This window comes from Pristis pectinata, chromosome 25 (genome assembly GCF_009764475.1).
Source record: "Pristis pectinata isolate sPriPec2 chromosome 25, sPriPec2.1.pri, whole genome shotgun sequence".
Taxonomy (NCBI): Eukaryota; Metazoa; Chordata; class Chondrichthyes; order Rhinopristiformes; family Pristidae; genus Pristis; species Pristis pectinata.
Genome location: NC_067429.1, coordinates 16,839,927 through 16,858,633, shown reverse-complemented (window position 1 = coordinate 16,858,633; position 18,707 = coordinate 16,839,927). Strand labels below are relative to the sequence as shown.

General features: G+C 38.2%; 1 protein-coding gene across 4 annotated transcripts in view; it reads left to right on the top strand.

Moving 5' to 3' along the window:
* hdac5 (histone deacetylase 5) overlaps positions 1–18,707 on the top strand; it is a 237,519-nt gene that overhangs the window by 208,820 nt on the left and 9,992 nt on the right. For all 4 annotated transcript variants that reach the window (XM_052038495.1, XM_052038493.1, XM_052038494.1 and 1 more), the window contains 8 exons: positions 284–391; positions 2,275–2,330; positions 2,764–2,851; positions 3,163–3,282; positions 11,724–11,821; positions 14,228–14,346; positions 17,568–17,701; positions 18,139–18,223. In XM_052038495.1, the coding sequence (XP_051894455.1) occupies positions 284–391; positions 2,275–2,330; positions 2,764–2,851; positions 3,163–3,282; positions 11,724–11,821; positions 14,228–14,346; positions 17,568–17,701; positions 18,139–18,223 (808 nt within the window). The remainder of the gene's footprint in view (positions 1–283; positions 392–2,274; positions 2,331–2,763; positions 2,852–3,162; positions 3,283–11,723; positions 11,822–14,227; positions 14,347–17,567; positions 17,702–18,138; positions 18,224–18,707) is intronic.

Here is an 18,707-nt window from a genome sequence, read left to right as displayed (position 1 = left end):
GCAAGAAACCTAAGCTCTGAAATTTTCTTTCTCAGTTTCCTTTCCTCTTTGACAAAGCACTTAATAAGACATCCTGATGACAACAATTTCTGTCCAATAGTTCATCTGTAATGTGCATTCAAACATATTCTTGCTTTGAAGAAAATCATGTAAATGATAAATGTAGATATAATAATGATCACTTTAACCCAATTTTATGTGACCAAATTATTTGGCTAACTGAATGATTCCAGAATGCCTAACTAATAATTAGAAAGTAAAATTTCTTTTTTGATATTTGTAGGTGGACAGTGACACTGTGTGGAATGAGATGCATTCTTCTAGTGCTGTTCGCATGGCAGTTGGCTGTGTCATTGAACTCTCATTCAAGGTGGCTGCAGGGGAACTCAAGGTGAGACTAGGACTATTGTGTCCGTTGTGAACAAGAATTCGATATATGGTTATTACAACGCCCTTAGAAATATATCACTTTTAAAGACATGGTATAGCTTTGCTGTTTGAAACTATTGATGCTGTCATTATTCTTTGAAACTCCCAGCAACTCTGATTTTTGCACGTGTTTTCAAATGCAGGAAATCTAAGTTGCCATCAGTGGTTTGCCACAAGCCTGCAAATTGTGGCTGCTGTTGAACTCAACATGGAGTTCAGCATGGAGTAAGAACTTAGGCTTACAAGCTGCAGCTAACAGAGGGAACTCAACTCAAATGCTGCCAGGTCTCAGGAGGCCAAAAGAATATTTTCTCACTGATAGAAGACAATGCTATTAGTTTCTTAAGAAGACTTTTACAAAACTTACAACATTTTTAATACCTTAAAGTGTTTAAGGTTCTCTTAATCTTGTCTTAAAGTTTTTACATTTTTTTTGAACATGTGAGAAACATTCAATGCTTTTAAATAAAATCATACACACCAGTTCCAACAAAGTCTGGGAGCATGAATTTAGCAGTCTAATTTTTTTTTCTAATTTTATGTGAAATGCTGGTTTTGGAACCTCACTTTACATCCACAAGGGCTTATTATGTACAAAGCCTGTCATAGAAAAACCTCTTAGTGTTAGAGTTCTCGAAGTTCAAGCTGGGGGGATATCACTGGAAGTCAGTGTGTAATTTTTTGAAAAGAGAACAGCAGTTAATGCTATCAGTTTGATGCTGACAACAAAATTTAAACCATTGTTTACTTATTAGGTAATTACAATAGATTAAGTTATCTTTTCTAAATATTTCCCATCGGTGCTCAGCTAAGGAGCTGATTAGAAGAAAACTTCATTATAGTCTATCAATGAGTCTCTTGAAACTGAGCATCCACAGAATTGAGAGAATCCCTCATGGCAACATCCATTTACTTTTGCCTCTCTATCCTCTTGTCATTGAGTGCTTTTCATTGCATGTATCTCATTAGAGAAGCTCTGTAAAGTAAAGCATGGGTTTAAGCTTAATAAATCAGTATTCTATCCCACTGCTTCTGGCTAATTTTTCAAACAAATTAAGTATTGCAAAAACGTCCTTAAATCTCAGTGGTGTTTTAACCAAATTTGGATATTTCAGGTATCTTTCAATTTCTGTATTTATTGATTCTGTTGTAGATGATTTCACCATTTGTTACTGTATTCATAAAATTAACTTAACCTTTTCTACCCCCCAAGAGTTGTAATGCCTATTTTGGCATTGTGGGAAACCAGGAACAGTATCCTGATTCCTTTGTGTTAATATAATTTTAAATTAAATAGCATTCTTAGCAAATTAAAACATAGCCCCATTGAACAATAGCTATTTCATCCTGTTCACCCGCAGGTTGACTGTTCTTCAGGCAGATTGTAATACGTGGCAGTCTGGATAGGTCTTTAGAATGTTTCTACTTCTATACATCATAAAATGTGAGAAATGGCATGAGACCAGCAAGTTATTGCAGAGTCCTTAAAAACAAATCGTGTCACATCCATATAAGCTTAAAATTATTTCTAATCAAATGAACAATATTGCAGGAGTATAGATAGTTCGTTATTATCATTTGGTTTCATAATATTCTGCATCAAGTGAACCATCAGGGAAAATAATCCATATATAATTTAAAATACCTTTTGTCCAAAGAGGATTCATTGTATTCATTTTGAAGATGGATGTTAATCCTTAAATTGGTCATTCTGTGTACCAAGGTGATATATTTTTTCCCTATTTGTATAATCTGGATGTGCAAATTAAATTTTGAAAGAATTGAAATTTATCATCTGTTTGAAGTATAGTTTTCAGGATTTATGATGGATTTTGTTTTGCACAGAATGGTTTTGCTGTTGTCAGACCACCCGGACATCATGCAGAAGAATCCACTGCAATGTAAGTCTTTTAACAAAAGCTGAATTCATAGGATGACATGTCCACAGAACTAAACTAATATATTTCAAAGTACCCAGATAGCAGTATGTACTCAAATAAAAAGCAATTTTAATATCTAACTTTGTTTTACATTGTACCTATCATATTTTGGATTGGAGGTCTGAAATATTTTTCCCTCAAAAGATACTAAAAGTAAATAGACCTTTTAAAACAATATATAAATGCAAGTTTCTCAGAAATATTCTTCAACAATTGCCTTTCCAATTTCTAATTAAGAGAGTAACCCAAGTTAATTTTGACAACTTAATATTTATGATCATCTTTAAAATAATTGTTTTCTTGTTGTTAGGAACAATATCTATAAAAAGTTAATAACTGATCATTACCTTTAGATTAAATTTGCTTTTGTGTCCTTTTCTATTTTCTCTTCCAGGGGATTTTGCTTTTTCAACTCGGTGGCAATTTCAGCTAAACTACTCAAGCAGAAACTTAACATTGGAAAAATCTTAATTGTGGATTGGGTATGTTTTACATTTGATTAAACAGTTATAAGTAACATTGAAATTCAATCAACTTCTCTGCAGTACAAGTGGTTCCAGGATAATGGCAGTTGTCTTAAATTTTATTTCAAAATAAAAAGTTCTGTCTAATTGTATATTTGGAAAAAATACCTAAATTCTCAAAGCCTGAGGCAGCAATTTCTGGCACAAAGGATGTAAACTGGCTTGGATAATTAAATGGTAATTTGTGAGGAGTCAGGAAATTAATCAGAAGTGATGTTCCTCCATTTTTATGCTTTTGAAATTGATCTGTTTGTTTCCATTACTTGCAGGATATTCACCATGGAAATGGCACACAGCAGGCCTTTTACAATGATCCTAATGTGTTGTACATTTCTCTTCATCGATATGACGATGGAAACTTCTTTCCCGGCAGTGGTGCCCCAGATGAAGTGAGTTACTGTCAGCTACCATTAATTTAATGCTTTTAAATCTTTGAGTATAATATCTCCCTCGAGGCATTCAAATCATAGTTAGGTCATCTAATTCAGCAAACTGAAGTTTGCATAACTCAAAAACAAAAGATGAAACACCAGAACTGGTTTGGGAATGCCTTTCACTATCATCCCTTATGAGATTTATCTTGTCCTGCCTTGTACCCTTTCACAGATGTTTTTGCTCTCTACTCCACTCCCCCATTTATATAAATCTTAAAATCTCTTTACCTCCAATTTTTCTCAGATCTTATGAAAGATAACCTGAAAGGTTATTCCTAAATGCATTGATGCCTTTTGGAAATCTAAATATTCTGCATCCGTGGGTTCTTCTTTATGACCCTGCTCATTACATTCTAAAACTCTTATAAAGTTGTCAAGATCTGTTTCCCTTTCATAAAGCCATGTTGGCTCTGTCTCAGCACTTTTTTTTAATACATAGACTGGGAAAATCTAATTGGCCAAGGCAGTCTTGAGAAGGAGTTCATGGAATTTGGAATTTGCATGAAGACATGTCCTAAGGAATTATGTCATGGACAAAAGTAGGGACAGGCTATTTTAGATCTGGTCATACATAATGAGACAGGATCAGTAAGTGATCTCATCATGTGTCCTTTTATTCCTTCCTTAATAAAGAACCCCAGCAATTTCTCAACGATGTATATTAAGCCAGCTTCCTTTCTTGAATAGTGAAGTTTCATTTTCAGTTTTCCAATCCATTGTGGCATTTCTTGACACTTGGGGATTTTGAAAAATCATAACCAATACATCCACTATCTCTGCAGCCAATTTTTTAAGAACCCTGGACAGAGGAAATATGGCAGCCTGTAATCACATTAGTCTACTGAGTACGTGCTCTCTGTTGATGAGTGTTTTACATTTCTTCATCACTCTTTTGTTTTATTGTTTGTTACTATTTTTGGAATGTTTTGGTATCTTGTTTTGTGAATACAGATGCAAAATACTTGTTTAACATTTCTACATTTTTATATTCACCATAATTAATTCCCCTGTTTCAGCTTCTAAGAGATCAACATTTATTTTTCCTACTGCATTTTTTGCAAACTACTAAAAGCTCTTAAACCTCTTTCTGTTCCTTGCTAGTTTATATCCATTTTTATTATCTTTTGAAATTCTCCCTGTTATAAGACCAATTATAATAGGAACTTCAGAAGATAACACATTATAACCCACATCTTTCACACCAATACCATTATTCTTTCTGTCATCTCTGTATTTGAGTGGCATGTATATTTATTAATCATAATGAAATATTAAATATCTACTACCGCTAGTCACAGTCATATCTTTTAATCTAATTTTGAAAATATTTTAATTAACTTTAAAATCCTAGTCTCGAACTTTATTGTACTTTAACTGAATTCTATCACATTATGATCACTTTTCCCAAACAGTTCATTAATATGAGATGTTATTTCAAAGTCAAAGTCAAGTTTATTGTCGTATGCACAAGTGCATGCATGCACAGGTGCAATGAAAAACTTATTTGCAGCAGTATCACAGGCACGTAGCATTAGAGACACACAGTTCACAAGAAAAACATAAATTACACATAAATTATACAGGATTATACAAGAAAGCACACATTTAGAACAGGAAAAAAAGTCCATTGTAGTGCAAAGTAGTCATCGTGTTGCTAAACCAAGGTAGTGATTAGGGTTGTGCAGGTTGGTTCAAGAACGGAATGGTTGAGGGGAAGTAGCTGTTCTTGAACCTGGTGGTGTGGGACTTCAGACTTCTGTACCTTCTGCCGGATGGTAGCTGCAAGAAGATGCCATGGCCTGGACAGTGGGGGTCTTTGATCAATGTTGCCTTCTTGAGACAGCGCCTCATGTAGATGCTTAAGGTGATGGGATGGGATGTGCTCACGATGTTCATTACACATGACCAGATCTAAAATAGCCTGTTCCCTGCTTTTGTCCATAATATAATTATCCAGGAAACAATCTCAATGCACATTCCATGAACTCATCCTCAGGACCACCTTGGCCAATTTGATCTCATTAGTAGATCAAAAGTTATGCACCTATATTACATTGCATTGTTACTCACACCTATATTTCTTGACTGATACCCTGTGTAATGTACAACTGTTAGAGGACCTAAAGACTATTCCCACCAACAGTTTTTTTTTATTATTTTGTATTTCAGCCAAACTACTTAGAATATAGAACATTGCAGCACAGTACAGGCCCTTCGGCCCATGATGTTGTGCCGACATTTTATCCTGCTCTAAAATCAATATATCCCCTCCCTCCCACATAGCTCTCCATTTTTCTATCATTCATGTGCCTATCTAGGAGTCTCTTAAATGCCCTAATATATCTGCCTCCACCACCTCTGCTGGCAGTGTGTTCCACGCACCCACCACTCTCTGTATAAAAAAAGCTTGCCTCTGACATCTCTCTGATACCTTCCTCCAATCACCTTAAAATTATGCCCCCTCATGTTAGCCATTTTCGCCCTGGGAAAAAGTCTCTGACAGTCCACTTGATCTATTCCTCTAATCATCTTGTACACCTCTATCAAGTCGCCCCTCATCCTCCTTTGTTCCAAAGAGAATAGCCTTAGCTTGCTCAACCTAGCCTCATAAGACATGCTCTCCAATCCAAGCAGCATCCTGGTAAATCTCCTCTGCACCCACTCTACAGCTTCCACATCCTTCCTATAATGAGGCGACCAGAAGTGACGGAGTATTGTGTTCTGTAGAGCTGCAACATTACCTCGCAGTTCTTGAACTCAATACCCCGACTAATGAAGGCCAACACATCATACACCTTAACAACCCTATCAACCTGCGCGACAACCTTGAGGGATCTATGGACATGGACCCCAAGAGCCATCTGTTGCTCCACACTGCTAAGAGTCCTGCCACTAACCTTGTATTCTGCCTTCAAATTCGATCACCCGAAGTGTATCACTTCACACTTTACTGGGTTGAACTCCATCTACCACTTCTTCTCAGCCCAGCTCTGCATCCTATCAATATCCTGTTGTAACCTACAGCAACCTTCTACACTATCCAAAACACCACCAACCTTCGTGTCATCTGAAAACTTACTAACCCAACCTTCCACTTCCTCATCCAAGTCATTTATAAAAATCACAAAGAGCAGGGGTCCCAGAACACATCCCTGCAGAACACCACTGGTCACTGACCTCCAGACAGAATACATTCCATCTATAACCACCCTCTGTCTTCTGTGGCGGGCCAATTCTGAATCCATACAGCCAAGTTTCCCTGGATCCCATGCCTCCTGACTTTCTGAATGAGCCTTCCGTGAAGAACCTTATCAAATGCCTTGCTAAAATCCATGTACACCACATCCACTGCTCTGCCTTCATCAATGTGCTTTGTCACATCCTCAAAGAATTCAGTCAGGCTTGTGAGGCATGACCTGCCCCTCACAAAGCCATACTAACTGTCCCTAATCAGCCTATGGTTCTCCAAATGCCCATAAATCCTGTCTCTAAGAATCTTCTCTAGTAATTTGCCCACCACTGAAATAAGACTCACTGGCCTGTAATTCCCAGGGTTATCCCTACTCGCTTCCTTGAGCAGAGGAACAACATTTGCCACCCTCCAATTATCTGGCACTACTCCCGTGGCCACTGAGGATGCAAAGATCCCATAATAACCTTGGATATATCCCGTCCGGCCCTGGTGACTTATCTATCCTAATGTTTTTCAAAAGTTCCAGCACATCCTCTTTCCTCATGTCAACATGCCCTAGCTTATCAGCCTGTTGAACGCATCCTCACAAACGTCAAGGTCTCTCTCACTGGTGAATACTGAAGTATTAAGGACCTCTCACTCCAGTCATCCTCCTATTCTTCATATACGTGGAGAATGCCTTGGGGTTTTCCTTAATCCTTCTTGCCAAGGACTTCTCATGCCCCCTTCTAGCTCTCCTAAGTCAATTCTTAAGCTTCCTCCTGGCTACCTTGTAATTTTCCAGAGCCCTGTCTGAGCCTCGCTTTCTAAATCTTAGGTAAGCTTCTTTCTTCCTCTTGACAAGATATTCCACGTCTCTTGTCAACCATGGTTCCTTCACTTACCCTGCCTCAGTGGGACGTACCTGTCCAGAGCCCCATGCAAGTATCCCCTAAACAACATCCACATTTCCGTTGTGAACTTCCCCAAGAACATCTGTTCCCAATTTACGCTCCCAAGTTCCTGCCTAATAGCATCATAATTCCCTCTCCCTCAATTAAATACTTTCCCATATCATCTGCTCCTATCCCTCTCCAAGGCTATAGTAAAGGTCAAGGAGTTATGGTCACTGTCTCCAAAATGCTTTCCCACCGAGAGATCTGAAATCTGATCAGGCTCATTGTCTCATACCAGGTCCAGTATAGCCTCTCTAGTCAGCCTGTCTACATACTGTGTCAGGAATCCTTCCTGGCCACTCAAACAAATTCTGTCCGATCTATCCCCTTTACACTAAGGAGGTACCAATCAATATTATGGAAGTTGAAATCACCCATGACAACAACCCTGTTATTTTTGCACCTTTCTAAAATCTGCCTCCCGATCTGCTCCTTAGTGTCTCTGCTGCTATTGGGGGTCTGTAGAATACTCTCAACAGAGTGATCGCTCCCTTCCTGTTTCTGAATTCCACCCACACTGCCTCAGTCGACGATCCCTCCAGGACGTCCTCCCTTTCTACAGCTGTGATCCTGTCCCCGATCAGCAAAGCCACTCCCCCACCTCTTTTACCTCCGTCCCTGTCCCTTTTGAAACACCTAAACCCCGGAATATCCAAAAGCCATTCCTGCCCTTGTGACAGCCAAGTCTCTGTAATGGCCACAACATCGTAGTTCCCTGTACTTATCCATTCTCTAAGTTCATCACCCTTGTTCCTGATATTTTTCACACTTCAGCCCATCCATCTGACTGCAATTTTGCCCTTTCAACTGCTTATCCTTCCTCACAGTCATTCTACATACTGCATCTACTTGTACACTAAATGCATCAACCTCTGACCTATCACTTGGATGCCTATCCCCCTGCCAAACTAGTTTTAAACCCTCCCCAACAGCTCTAGCAAATCTGCCTGCAAGAATATTGGTCCCCTTCAGTTCAGGTGTAACCCGTCCCTTTTGTACAGGTCGTACCTTCCCCAGAAGAGACTCCAATGATCCACAAATCTGAAACCCTGCCCCCTGCACCAACTCCTCAGCCATACATTCATCTGCCAAGTCATCCTATTCTTACCCTCACTGTGGCACAGGCAGCAATCCAGAAATCACTACCCTTGAGGTCCTGCTTTTCAGCTTCCTACCTAGCTCCCTATATTTCCTTGTCAGGACCTCATTTCTTTTCCTACCTATGTCATTGGTATCAATATGTACCACAACTTCTGGCTGTTCGCCCTCCCCTTTCAGAATGCTGTGAACCCAGTCAGAGACATCCCTGACTCTGGCACCTGGGAGGCAGCATACCATCCCGGAATCTCACTTCCACAGAATCTCCTGTCTGCCCCCCTTACTATTGAATAGCTTATCACTACTGCTCTCCTCTCCCCCCCCCCCCCCTTCCCTTCTGCACCACACAACCAGGCTCAGTGCCAGAAACCTGGTAACTGCGGCTTTCCCCTGGTAGGTCATTCCCCCCGACTGTATCCAAAGCGGTATACCTGTTATTGAGGGGAACGGCCACGGGGGTACTCTGCGCTACCCACCTATTCGCCTTCCTTCTCCTGACACTCACCCAGCTACCTGCCTCCTGCAGCTTAGGAGTGACTGCCTCCCTGTAGCTCTTATTTATGAACTAATCGTTCTCCCGTAGGAGTCAAAGGTCATCCAGCTGCAGCTCCTGTTCCCTAACATGGTCTGTAAGGAGCTGCAGCTGGATGCATCTCGTACAGATGTAGCTATCAGGGAGACTGGATGTCTCCCAGAACTCCCACATCTCACAAGCTGAACACACCACTGACCCTAGAGCCATTCTAACTACTCTAGCCTGGCACTAAAGGAAAGATCAAAGAAAGAAAGAAATTTACCTTAGCCTCTGCTTCCTCTCGCCGAAGTCTCTTGAGCCAAACCCTCAAATGCTCCTTTCTGACAATGGCCGCTCCCACAATGGCCAATACCTTCCTTTTATTCACTGCTGTTAATTAGCCAATCAACTGTTAAGAATTTGCAAATGTGCCTCTTGTAGACTCTCGCAAGGTGAAACTCACAAGCACACGCACAGAGACTCGCCTCTTTTCTCGATATTCCGAATCATGATCTTGTTTCACCACTGTATTACCGTCATCTTTATTATCAGGGATACTGTACCTTTTTCCATTGCAGTCATATCTATTAAATGGCTGTTAAATCATATCCATATTTCTCTATTTGTGTAATCAATGATTCTGTCTTGTTACAAATGTTTTACAGATTCAGATAAAGACCACTTACTTTTGACTTTTTACGATCTTTCTCTATTTTGACTGTATCTGCTGCTGCATCCTTACCATTATACACATTGACCTTCCTGCCACAAGCTGCTTATCATTAACCATATTGCAGTATCACCTTGTCCTTTCCTTTTGCTCAATTTACAGAACACTGGTCCCAGCATGATTCACATGAAGTCCATTCCAGAGGAACAGCTCCCTCTCTCCCCAGTGACCAATGATATGAAAGCCCTTTCCTCTAAATTCACCTCTCTGATATGTTTGACTCTGTGCCAATTTGCATATGGCTCGGACAGCATCCTTGGAGATTATTATCTATGTGATCCCGATTGTTAACTTAGACCTAGCTGCTCATACTTCAGCAGAACTGTTTTCTTTAGTCTTACTTACATCATTGGTTCCCACATGCACAATGAAAACTGCAACCTCCCCTCCCACTACAAGTTCCTCTTCAGCCCTGAAGAGATGTCCTTGAACCCGGCATGCAACACGAGAATACGTCTATCCTTTAGATTATTCTGCTCCTGCTCCACATAACTCAAGACTCCAGCCTAACAACTCAACTGAAGTTTCTCAAACTACAGACAAAGTCTGCAGACGTGCAGCCAAGGGGTGCAGACAGAGTAGAACCTCTTTTGCTTACGGTAGGCCTGGGTTTAAATAAATGGTGGAAAGATTTGAGGGGAGACGAGGAAGATTTTTCCACCCAGTGGTTGGTGTGGATCTGGTCCTCAATACCTGAAAGAGTGGTAGAAACAGAAGCTCTCAATACATTTAAGAAGTTAGATATGTATTTGGGGAACTTTGTCCTGCAGGGCTATGGACCTTGTACTGGAAGGCAGATTTGGTTGGGAAACCCTCCTTCAATCAAATGACGGGCTGCATGGCTGCCTTCTCTGTCATGAATTTTTTATGCGATTGCTGGAATCTCTGAGATCACCACCAACTCTGACATGTTGTAGCTACAACACATTACCTGCTCTCCCATCTATGTATGCAATACTGGAATCTGCTGAAGTAACTTTGTGTCAAATCCAGTGTTATAGGTGGATGAGAACCTCACAGTCCAAATGCACAATGTTGTCAGCTATTTTTTATACCAACCTACCAGCAAGAATATGATAAACAGTGTGTGTATTGGTACATTGACAAGTTTGGAAGACCGGCGGGATGGATTTGCCAGCTGCTGTGGGGCTGCAGGCATCTTCTGCTGCCTGGGAACTCGATTCTCAGCTGCATTTCAGACTTGCAAACTGTTTGGGGAGGACCTGTTTTAGCTTAATTATGTGACAATATACATACCATTTACAAACAGAATGTGTAAATAGTTATGTTAGAGAAACAATATATAGTTCGGCAACATTGTGGGAAGAAGGGCCTGTTCCTGTGCTGTACTCTTCTATATTACAAATGTATATACTTTGGACAGAGTGCAAAGACATCATGGGTGTCATGGAAATCCTCACTAGAGGCCCAGAGTTTTTCTGGGAGGCAAATTCATTGCATCTAATTCCATGCAAAAGCAGCTATTCCTTCATATTTTGAGACTTTTTGCGCATCATATCTTTGTTTTATGATTTTAAATTCAACTTGCCAAAATGCATCAGGTTTGTCTCTCTATCACATTCATTCTGGAATAAGGACATTTGCAGATATTGGGTGATGAATGTTTTCACCAGAAGAAACCATCCACTTGTCAGTAAATCAGTTTTGTATTTCAGTCTCGCATGTATGTTAGCCCTAAGGCAGTAAGAAAGATATGGCTGGCCAGCATTGCCAGTGACAGCTGCATCCTATGAATGAATAAATAAAAGATGTTTTACCATCATATATTTAGATCTTCCTTGAAACCGTAAGAGTAATTAAACTTGGTGAACAGAATTTGCACACTTTAGTAAAATTGCTTCTGGCAGTTACAATATTTTAAAGCTTTATTTACAGACATCTTCCATTGTTTATTGACTTTTCAAGGTTGGAACAGGACTTGGAGTAGGATTCAATGTCAATATTGCTTGGACAGGTGGTGTGGATCCCTCTAATGGAGATGTGGAGTACTTGACAGCTTTCAGGTGATCATTGATTTTATGGAGTTATTATCAGAAAACAGGGTCTGGTAGCAAGATCAGAAAATGCTTTTCCTTAATAACGGTATGTGCATGACATTATTGTATTTCTCTCAGCACCCACATGCACACTCACCAACTACATGTATTCTTCTGTTTCATTGTTGTACCCTACATAGTACTCTCCTGCAGAAAAATAAATAATGCAATTAAAATGGAGGCAAATTCATTAAGAATCACACAAAACAGTTTTAATTTAAAAGCCTGAGGATTAAATATTGATTGATTGCTGCAATTAAGTTATTTTTCTGAACCTTGTAATTATTTTACTTTCAGTGAAATCAGGCTTAGAATATTGCTTCAGGTGTTCACCTGCATGTAATTAGCACTGCTGCAATTTTATCTGGAGTATCTGGGTTGGGGAATTGTTAATTGTACAAGTTGTATATTTAGTCATGTACTACTTTGGTTTACGATCATAAGAACCATCTACAAATACCTCTTAAATACTTTGATTCAGGCAAAGAGTCTAATAAAGTGCAAGCAAAAAAGATGTCTATAGAATTTGTGAAAATATTTTATTCAAAGGAACTAACATTTGGTAAAAGGGGCTTCCAGGAAATGGTCAAGCGCCTCAGGCAGGATAACACTAAACAGACTAGAAGCCAAATTTCCTTGCTTGCATGCTACAGGGTCAGGCTGGAGTTGGATCAGATAATTGAATATAATGAAATCCAGAAGGCTGCCCTTTTTCCTTTTTGCATACCCAGCATATCACAAATTTTGTAGACTTAGGTTCGTTCTTACACTTGTGTAGTTCCAGCTGCTGTCTTTGAGGCCATCATTGTTTGATGTTAGAAAATTATCCTGGTGCTGTTTTCAATCATGGAAGTTCAGCTGACTTTTACTGACTTTAAAAGCCATATGTCTGCTGTTTCCTTGTTTGCAAACAAAAAAAAAGGTGCAAGCATCGCTGTACTTACAGCATGGGCTTTAATAATGGTAAGAATGATGGCAAACAAATTGAGTTGGTTGTTTAACAGCATCATTTTGAATAGTTATCTAAATTGTTTGGGTTGGAGAATCTTTACTTGGGCTTCACAAAGTTTATTGTAATTCTTGGGAGACTGTGTATATGCTGTTGCCTGTATAAAGGACCTTGTGTTTGATGCTAAAATTTTAGTTTTGTTGTTCAGAAGTGACAGAAGATTCTATTGCACTTGAGTGGTTGATACTACAGACCAGCTGAACAGAACATGTTTCTGCTACATTTGGCAGTGTGCATATGGTGATACCTAACTGGAAAAGAAGGTTATAACCACATTTGCACTAATTTCCCCTATTAGGATCAATATTCATGATTTCTTTGAGAGCTACATTCATCGAATCTTCTGTGTTTGTAATTCTATGGTTTATGAAAAGCAACAAACAAATATACAGATAATCATCCCTGAGTGCTTCAAGGGGATAACTCATTGTGGTTTAGTTTGCCATTTTCCAACAGTTTATTAGAATCCTTCCCAGTGACAATTAGTCTTTTATGTAGGTTTGACCATTGGAGTTATTACAACTGTAGGTACCCCTGTCACTAGACAGCTACATATGTACTGGACAGTAGATGAGAGCTTGAGTTTCACCAAAAGTTCCTTGCATTTCCCTTCCCCTGCATCCCCACAACCATCAACCACCCAGCCCTTCACCAAACCAAGCATGAATTCATCGAAGTAAACTGAAATGGCTTCATCATTGCCACAGTTTAGATCAACTAAATTCATTATGATCAAATACTGAACCTGGCATGTTATTAGCAGTATAGCCCCACACCATGCAGCATAATACATTTTTGTGCTGTTCTTTAGGCTATACAAATTGAATTAATTCTTACATTGAAAACTATATATAAATGAATTTTGCATTAAAACTAACTTTCAGACATACTGAAAAAAATCTTCCTTTGGCAGACAGTCTATAGAATTGCATGTGCTTTCTATATGCCATGGTGCCAACACAATTGATGATAAAATGCTGTTGGGCTAAAGTTTACACCATATGGGCATGTGGTATTTGTTAGTCCAGAGTCCTTCAAATGTGAGTAGCAGCCACCTACTGTTCAACCATTTCATGGATATGAACTCATACTTGTGTTTTAGCAAACTGCTTCCTGAATGGCATTATAGAGACAGGGTCCCTTTTGTAAATCTGTATCAGCTGAAATTGAAAACTATTAAAAATTAAACCTACCCAATACAATCTGTTTATACTTAAAATAAACAGTAAGTAAAGTCTGTTCCAGTAAAATAAATTTAAAAAGGGTGCAGAATTTTTATGGCTGTGACCTTTCGAGTAAAAGAGTGCTCCTTAGTGGATTTACTTATTTCCCCTTGGATATCATGTGTTTTGATCTTTTTTTAGGACGGTTGTGATGCCCATAGCCAATGAGTTTTCTCCTGATGTTGTGTTGGTGTCTGCTGGCTTTGATGCTGTAGAAGGACATCCCTCACCTCTTGGTGGATACTCTGCAACAGCCAAGTGTAAGTTGGAATACTATGCTGTATGACTCTATGACTACATAGTGTAATCTGAGGTTACTTTGATGGAGATTAATGTATTATTCTTGAGTTCATCAATTTTTAGATTGGGATCAGTGAAGAGATCTGCAAAGTCATTGGCTTATTGGTATTCTGCACTAGGCATAATGATTTCTTGAGTTCTTTATATTTTTTCCATTATCGTTGACTACTTATTTATATCTCTGAATATATTAATAAATTAGTGAGCCTTTGTCTTAATATTATTTCTCTCTCTGAGTCGTAAAGGAAAGAACTTGAGATCCATTCCAGCTGCTAACCTTCCCCGTGTGGAAACCAGAGTATGGGACAGGCCTCCAGACAGGTGTTTACATGCCATCAGAGTGAACACTGCCTCAATGGTAGTGTTCTTGCCTGAATCAGAACAGTTGGCTTTGGATCCCACTTCCAACCCAATGAATGAAAACCAACGAGGCAACTCCAAAAATTGAATTGAATTGCATGAGCCCAGTGGATTGCCCACCCCTTCCAGCCCCACCTTCAGAGTAAAGGATATGATTTTGAGATGTGGGAGGAAACCCGAGCACTCAGAGGAAACCCAGAGCAAACATGCAAATTCCACATAGACAGCACCAAGGGTTAGGATGGAATCCAGGTCTCTGAAGCTGTAAGTCAGAAGGGCTAACCACTATGCTACCCATGTTTTTTTTTGCAAATAAAGCACATCTTTTCCTATTGGGTAGCTGGAAATATCGTTTTGAAGTTTGAGTAGTGTTCTCACGCTTGCATCTGCATTTGTTATGATTCCTCCACAAGTTAAAAAAGTTGCTGCATTAAATCACTACAGTCATTGCTGTTTTAAGATGATGAGAATCTACCTTGTTCGGATTCTAGCCTGCAAGAATAATCAAATGTATTTAGACTTAAGTATTTCTGTTATTTCAGACGCAAAGTGCTTTAAATATTAAAAGGTCTTTTCGGATTGAAAAATATGAAAGTAGCTGAATGTGTTCTATGCAAAAGTTATGTTGTGCCCTATTTCTTTAAAACTGTTATATAAGAAATATTTCCAACTTATAATTTCCTGCTTTGAGCTTTCAGGCCTATTTTAAAACTACCCAGGACAACAAAAGATTGAATGCTACCAGTAATTTTTTTAAAAATCAGTAATTCCATTTTCATCTTCTTGATTGTTATTGCATACAGAAAAACTGAAGTGTCATTAATTGAGTGCATGTAATATTGATTTGGATATTTCGTCACATTTGAGAAGTGTAGTCCAAGTTTATGTACCTTAACAGTTGGGTGGAAACGTTAATAAGAAAAAGGAAGAAAATGAAAGTTAAATTTTTAAATGTAAGCTGTTCTTACAGTAATGCATCAGGCATTCAAAAGTTGGTTGCTATTATTTACACCACAGTTGACAATTCACTTAGCTCACATACAGGTTTTTAAAATGACAGAAGTATAATGACCAGAAGTTAGTTTATTAACATTAATATCTCATAATCTTATCTGAACTATTGCTGGTTTAAAAGTAGCTGTAGAGAGACCCTTTCAATAAATCTAGAGACGCTTGTATGGAAAGTGGCTAGCCTTTCCCATATGCACATGGTAAGCTTCCTGCAAAAGTTTGCACTTTAATACAAAACTATTAACAATTTTATATTAGCTTATATTGAGCAAATTGATTATTACTCTTCAAAATATTAAATAGCTTATTTGATAAGAATGTAATGCTTTATAGTGTGTTTATTCTTTCATTTCTTTTTCAGAATTAGATCAAAGGTAGAGGTTTGAAGAAAAAATTCAAATATACCAATAAATTGGCCACATTCCAAAGAAATATTTTGATTTATCCATTAAGTTCTTTCAAAAGTACATAGATCAAAACTGATTATATTTAATTACAGTTGAAACGCAACTTAGGAAGTATATCTTGTTCCTTGCCATGAACTGTGGAATTAAAACCAGAGATTATTAAGGTCAAGTGCAGGAAAAAAATCACTAATATTGTGGCAAGCAGGATATTGAGTACCTTTAATCCTTTGATTTCTTTTTCCCATTAAATAAGTTTTAATTATACAATTTAATATCATCCAGTTTATCATTCAACCTACAGTGTTGTATATTTCTGGAAAACTGTCCACACTCCACACAAATTTGTGGATTGTGTATTGTAGTGAAAGTGGAAAACCATGGAAGTTTTGACCTAATGGAATGTTAAAATATAATTCGCATAACCCAATTCAGTATTCATCTTACTTGCCTTTCAATGACTGAAATAAAATGAACCTAAACAGGTCATTCGAAAGCACTCTGTGTAACTATCACTTTAAATTGCAATGATTAACTAATATATTGAACTTCTATTAATGAAAAATCAATGGTCTGTAATTTTGTGATAAACTCTCCCATTGAAATCAGGCAATATTTGTACGTAAACAAAAACAGAAATGTTGGAAGAACTCAGCCAGTCAAGCAGCATCTGGGGAAAGAGAAACCAGTTAACATTTCAGGTGAAAGACCCTTTCTACAGATGCTGCTTGACTGGTTGAGTTCTTCCAGCTTTTCTGTTTTTGTTCCAAATTCTAGCAGCTGCAGTTTTATTTGTTTTCCAATATTTGTAGGTATCTACGTGGGTTTGTTCATGAATGTAAAAGGTCAATAAATTCAACAAATGTGGCAGTTATAAAACTTAACAATAAGATTACCTTTTACGTCAACGTGATTGTTGTAAACAATATTTGACAGCTAACAGAAATGCTTTTACATTTTATTGTAGATGTTATAAAATCAAAATAAAGGTTAATAACTTCTGAGCATGAATAAAGTACTTTTTCCCTAAAAAATTCATCCCTTATCAATAGTATTAAGCATGATATATAGTAGCCATTGCACCTTGTTCTCCAGTCTCAAAAATCAGCCCCATTGAACTCATTGGACTACTTTATAAGCCGTTATGTAACATACTTGGCAATACCAACAGGGAATAAATTTTTAGGCAAACATGTGCTTTTGTTTTCAAAAGATTAGGCAACAAGCATGATCTATGTTTTTAATTATCCTAATTATGTTCAAGGGCATGATGTCGATTAATAATGTACCATCAAAGTATTTCTGTATAGCTTATTCTCAAAATGTTTTAGTAGAAAATAGTATTGAAAGGAAAGAGGTGTTCTATTGATGCTAAGCTATGTACTTCACATGTGTTTCTTTCTCAGGTTTTGGCTACCTGACCAAACAGCTGATGAAGTTAGCTGCAGGACGTGTGGTTCTTGCTTTGGAAGGAGGACATGATCTCACTGCCATCTGTGATGCATCTGAGGCCTGTGTTTCAGCCCTGCTGGGTAATGAGGTATGCAGAACAGTCAAAATCAAAACCAGATCATGCTGTAAAGATACTTCTTTAACAGGCATAGGTGCTAAACTGACAATTGTTTTTTGATATATTGATGCATAGAATGTGCTTTAAAAGTAATATGACATTAAATGAAATTGCAGAGTCAGAGCTGAAATCACTTTTAGTCCATAGAATATTTGAGTTTTTCCCCATAACATTCTTCTTTTATAAACATATATGCTTGTAACTTCTAATTAATTGAAAATGCTTTACAAATTCAACTAATAGGAGGCAATGGTTTTGACACTTAATGCCATGCGCAAATTATGAAATTTGAAGTTTTTGCTCTTTGACATAAATGACCTTGTAAGTTTTACTTATTACCTGCCAGTGATAGAATAATTAATGTATATGTAGTTATAAGATTTGTGCTTTTTTTTTAATCTTACCAGCTGGATCCTCTGCCTCAAGAAATACTTCAGCAAAAACCCAATGCAAATGCAGTAGCATCACTAGAGAAAGTTATTGAAATTCAAAGTAAGTTGTTGCTCTGAGTAACCTCTGAACACTCGCGTTGATGTACTGCTTGTGGACAGGAACGAAAGACGTTAATATTAGTGAGCTCCTTAATACTTCCTCTTCACGACAGTGGCTTGGCAGCCGCATTGTAGTCAAATTGAACTGCTGATGATCGTGCCTCCCGCGTGTTTTCCTTGTATCTTCAGAGCAACTATGCATGTATAAACTACCAGCCACACTGACCTAAAACTCTATCATTAATTCTGAGGGCCAGTATGCCATATGAATTTTTTTGCATTACAGAACTCCATAAATCATTGATTTCAGTGAAAATCAGGAGCCACAAATTAGGTTGTGCTTGCATGTTCTCAGTTGATCAGTAGTCTCAAAGGTGCAATCATTGCTGTGTTGCCTACAGTGCTCTGAAATCTACTCTGCATTATATACAGAGCAACCCCCATTGACATTTGTAAAACTGCCTCCATTTGAAGCAGTTCAAATG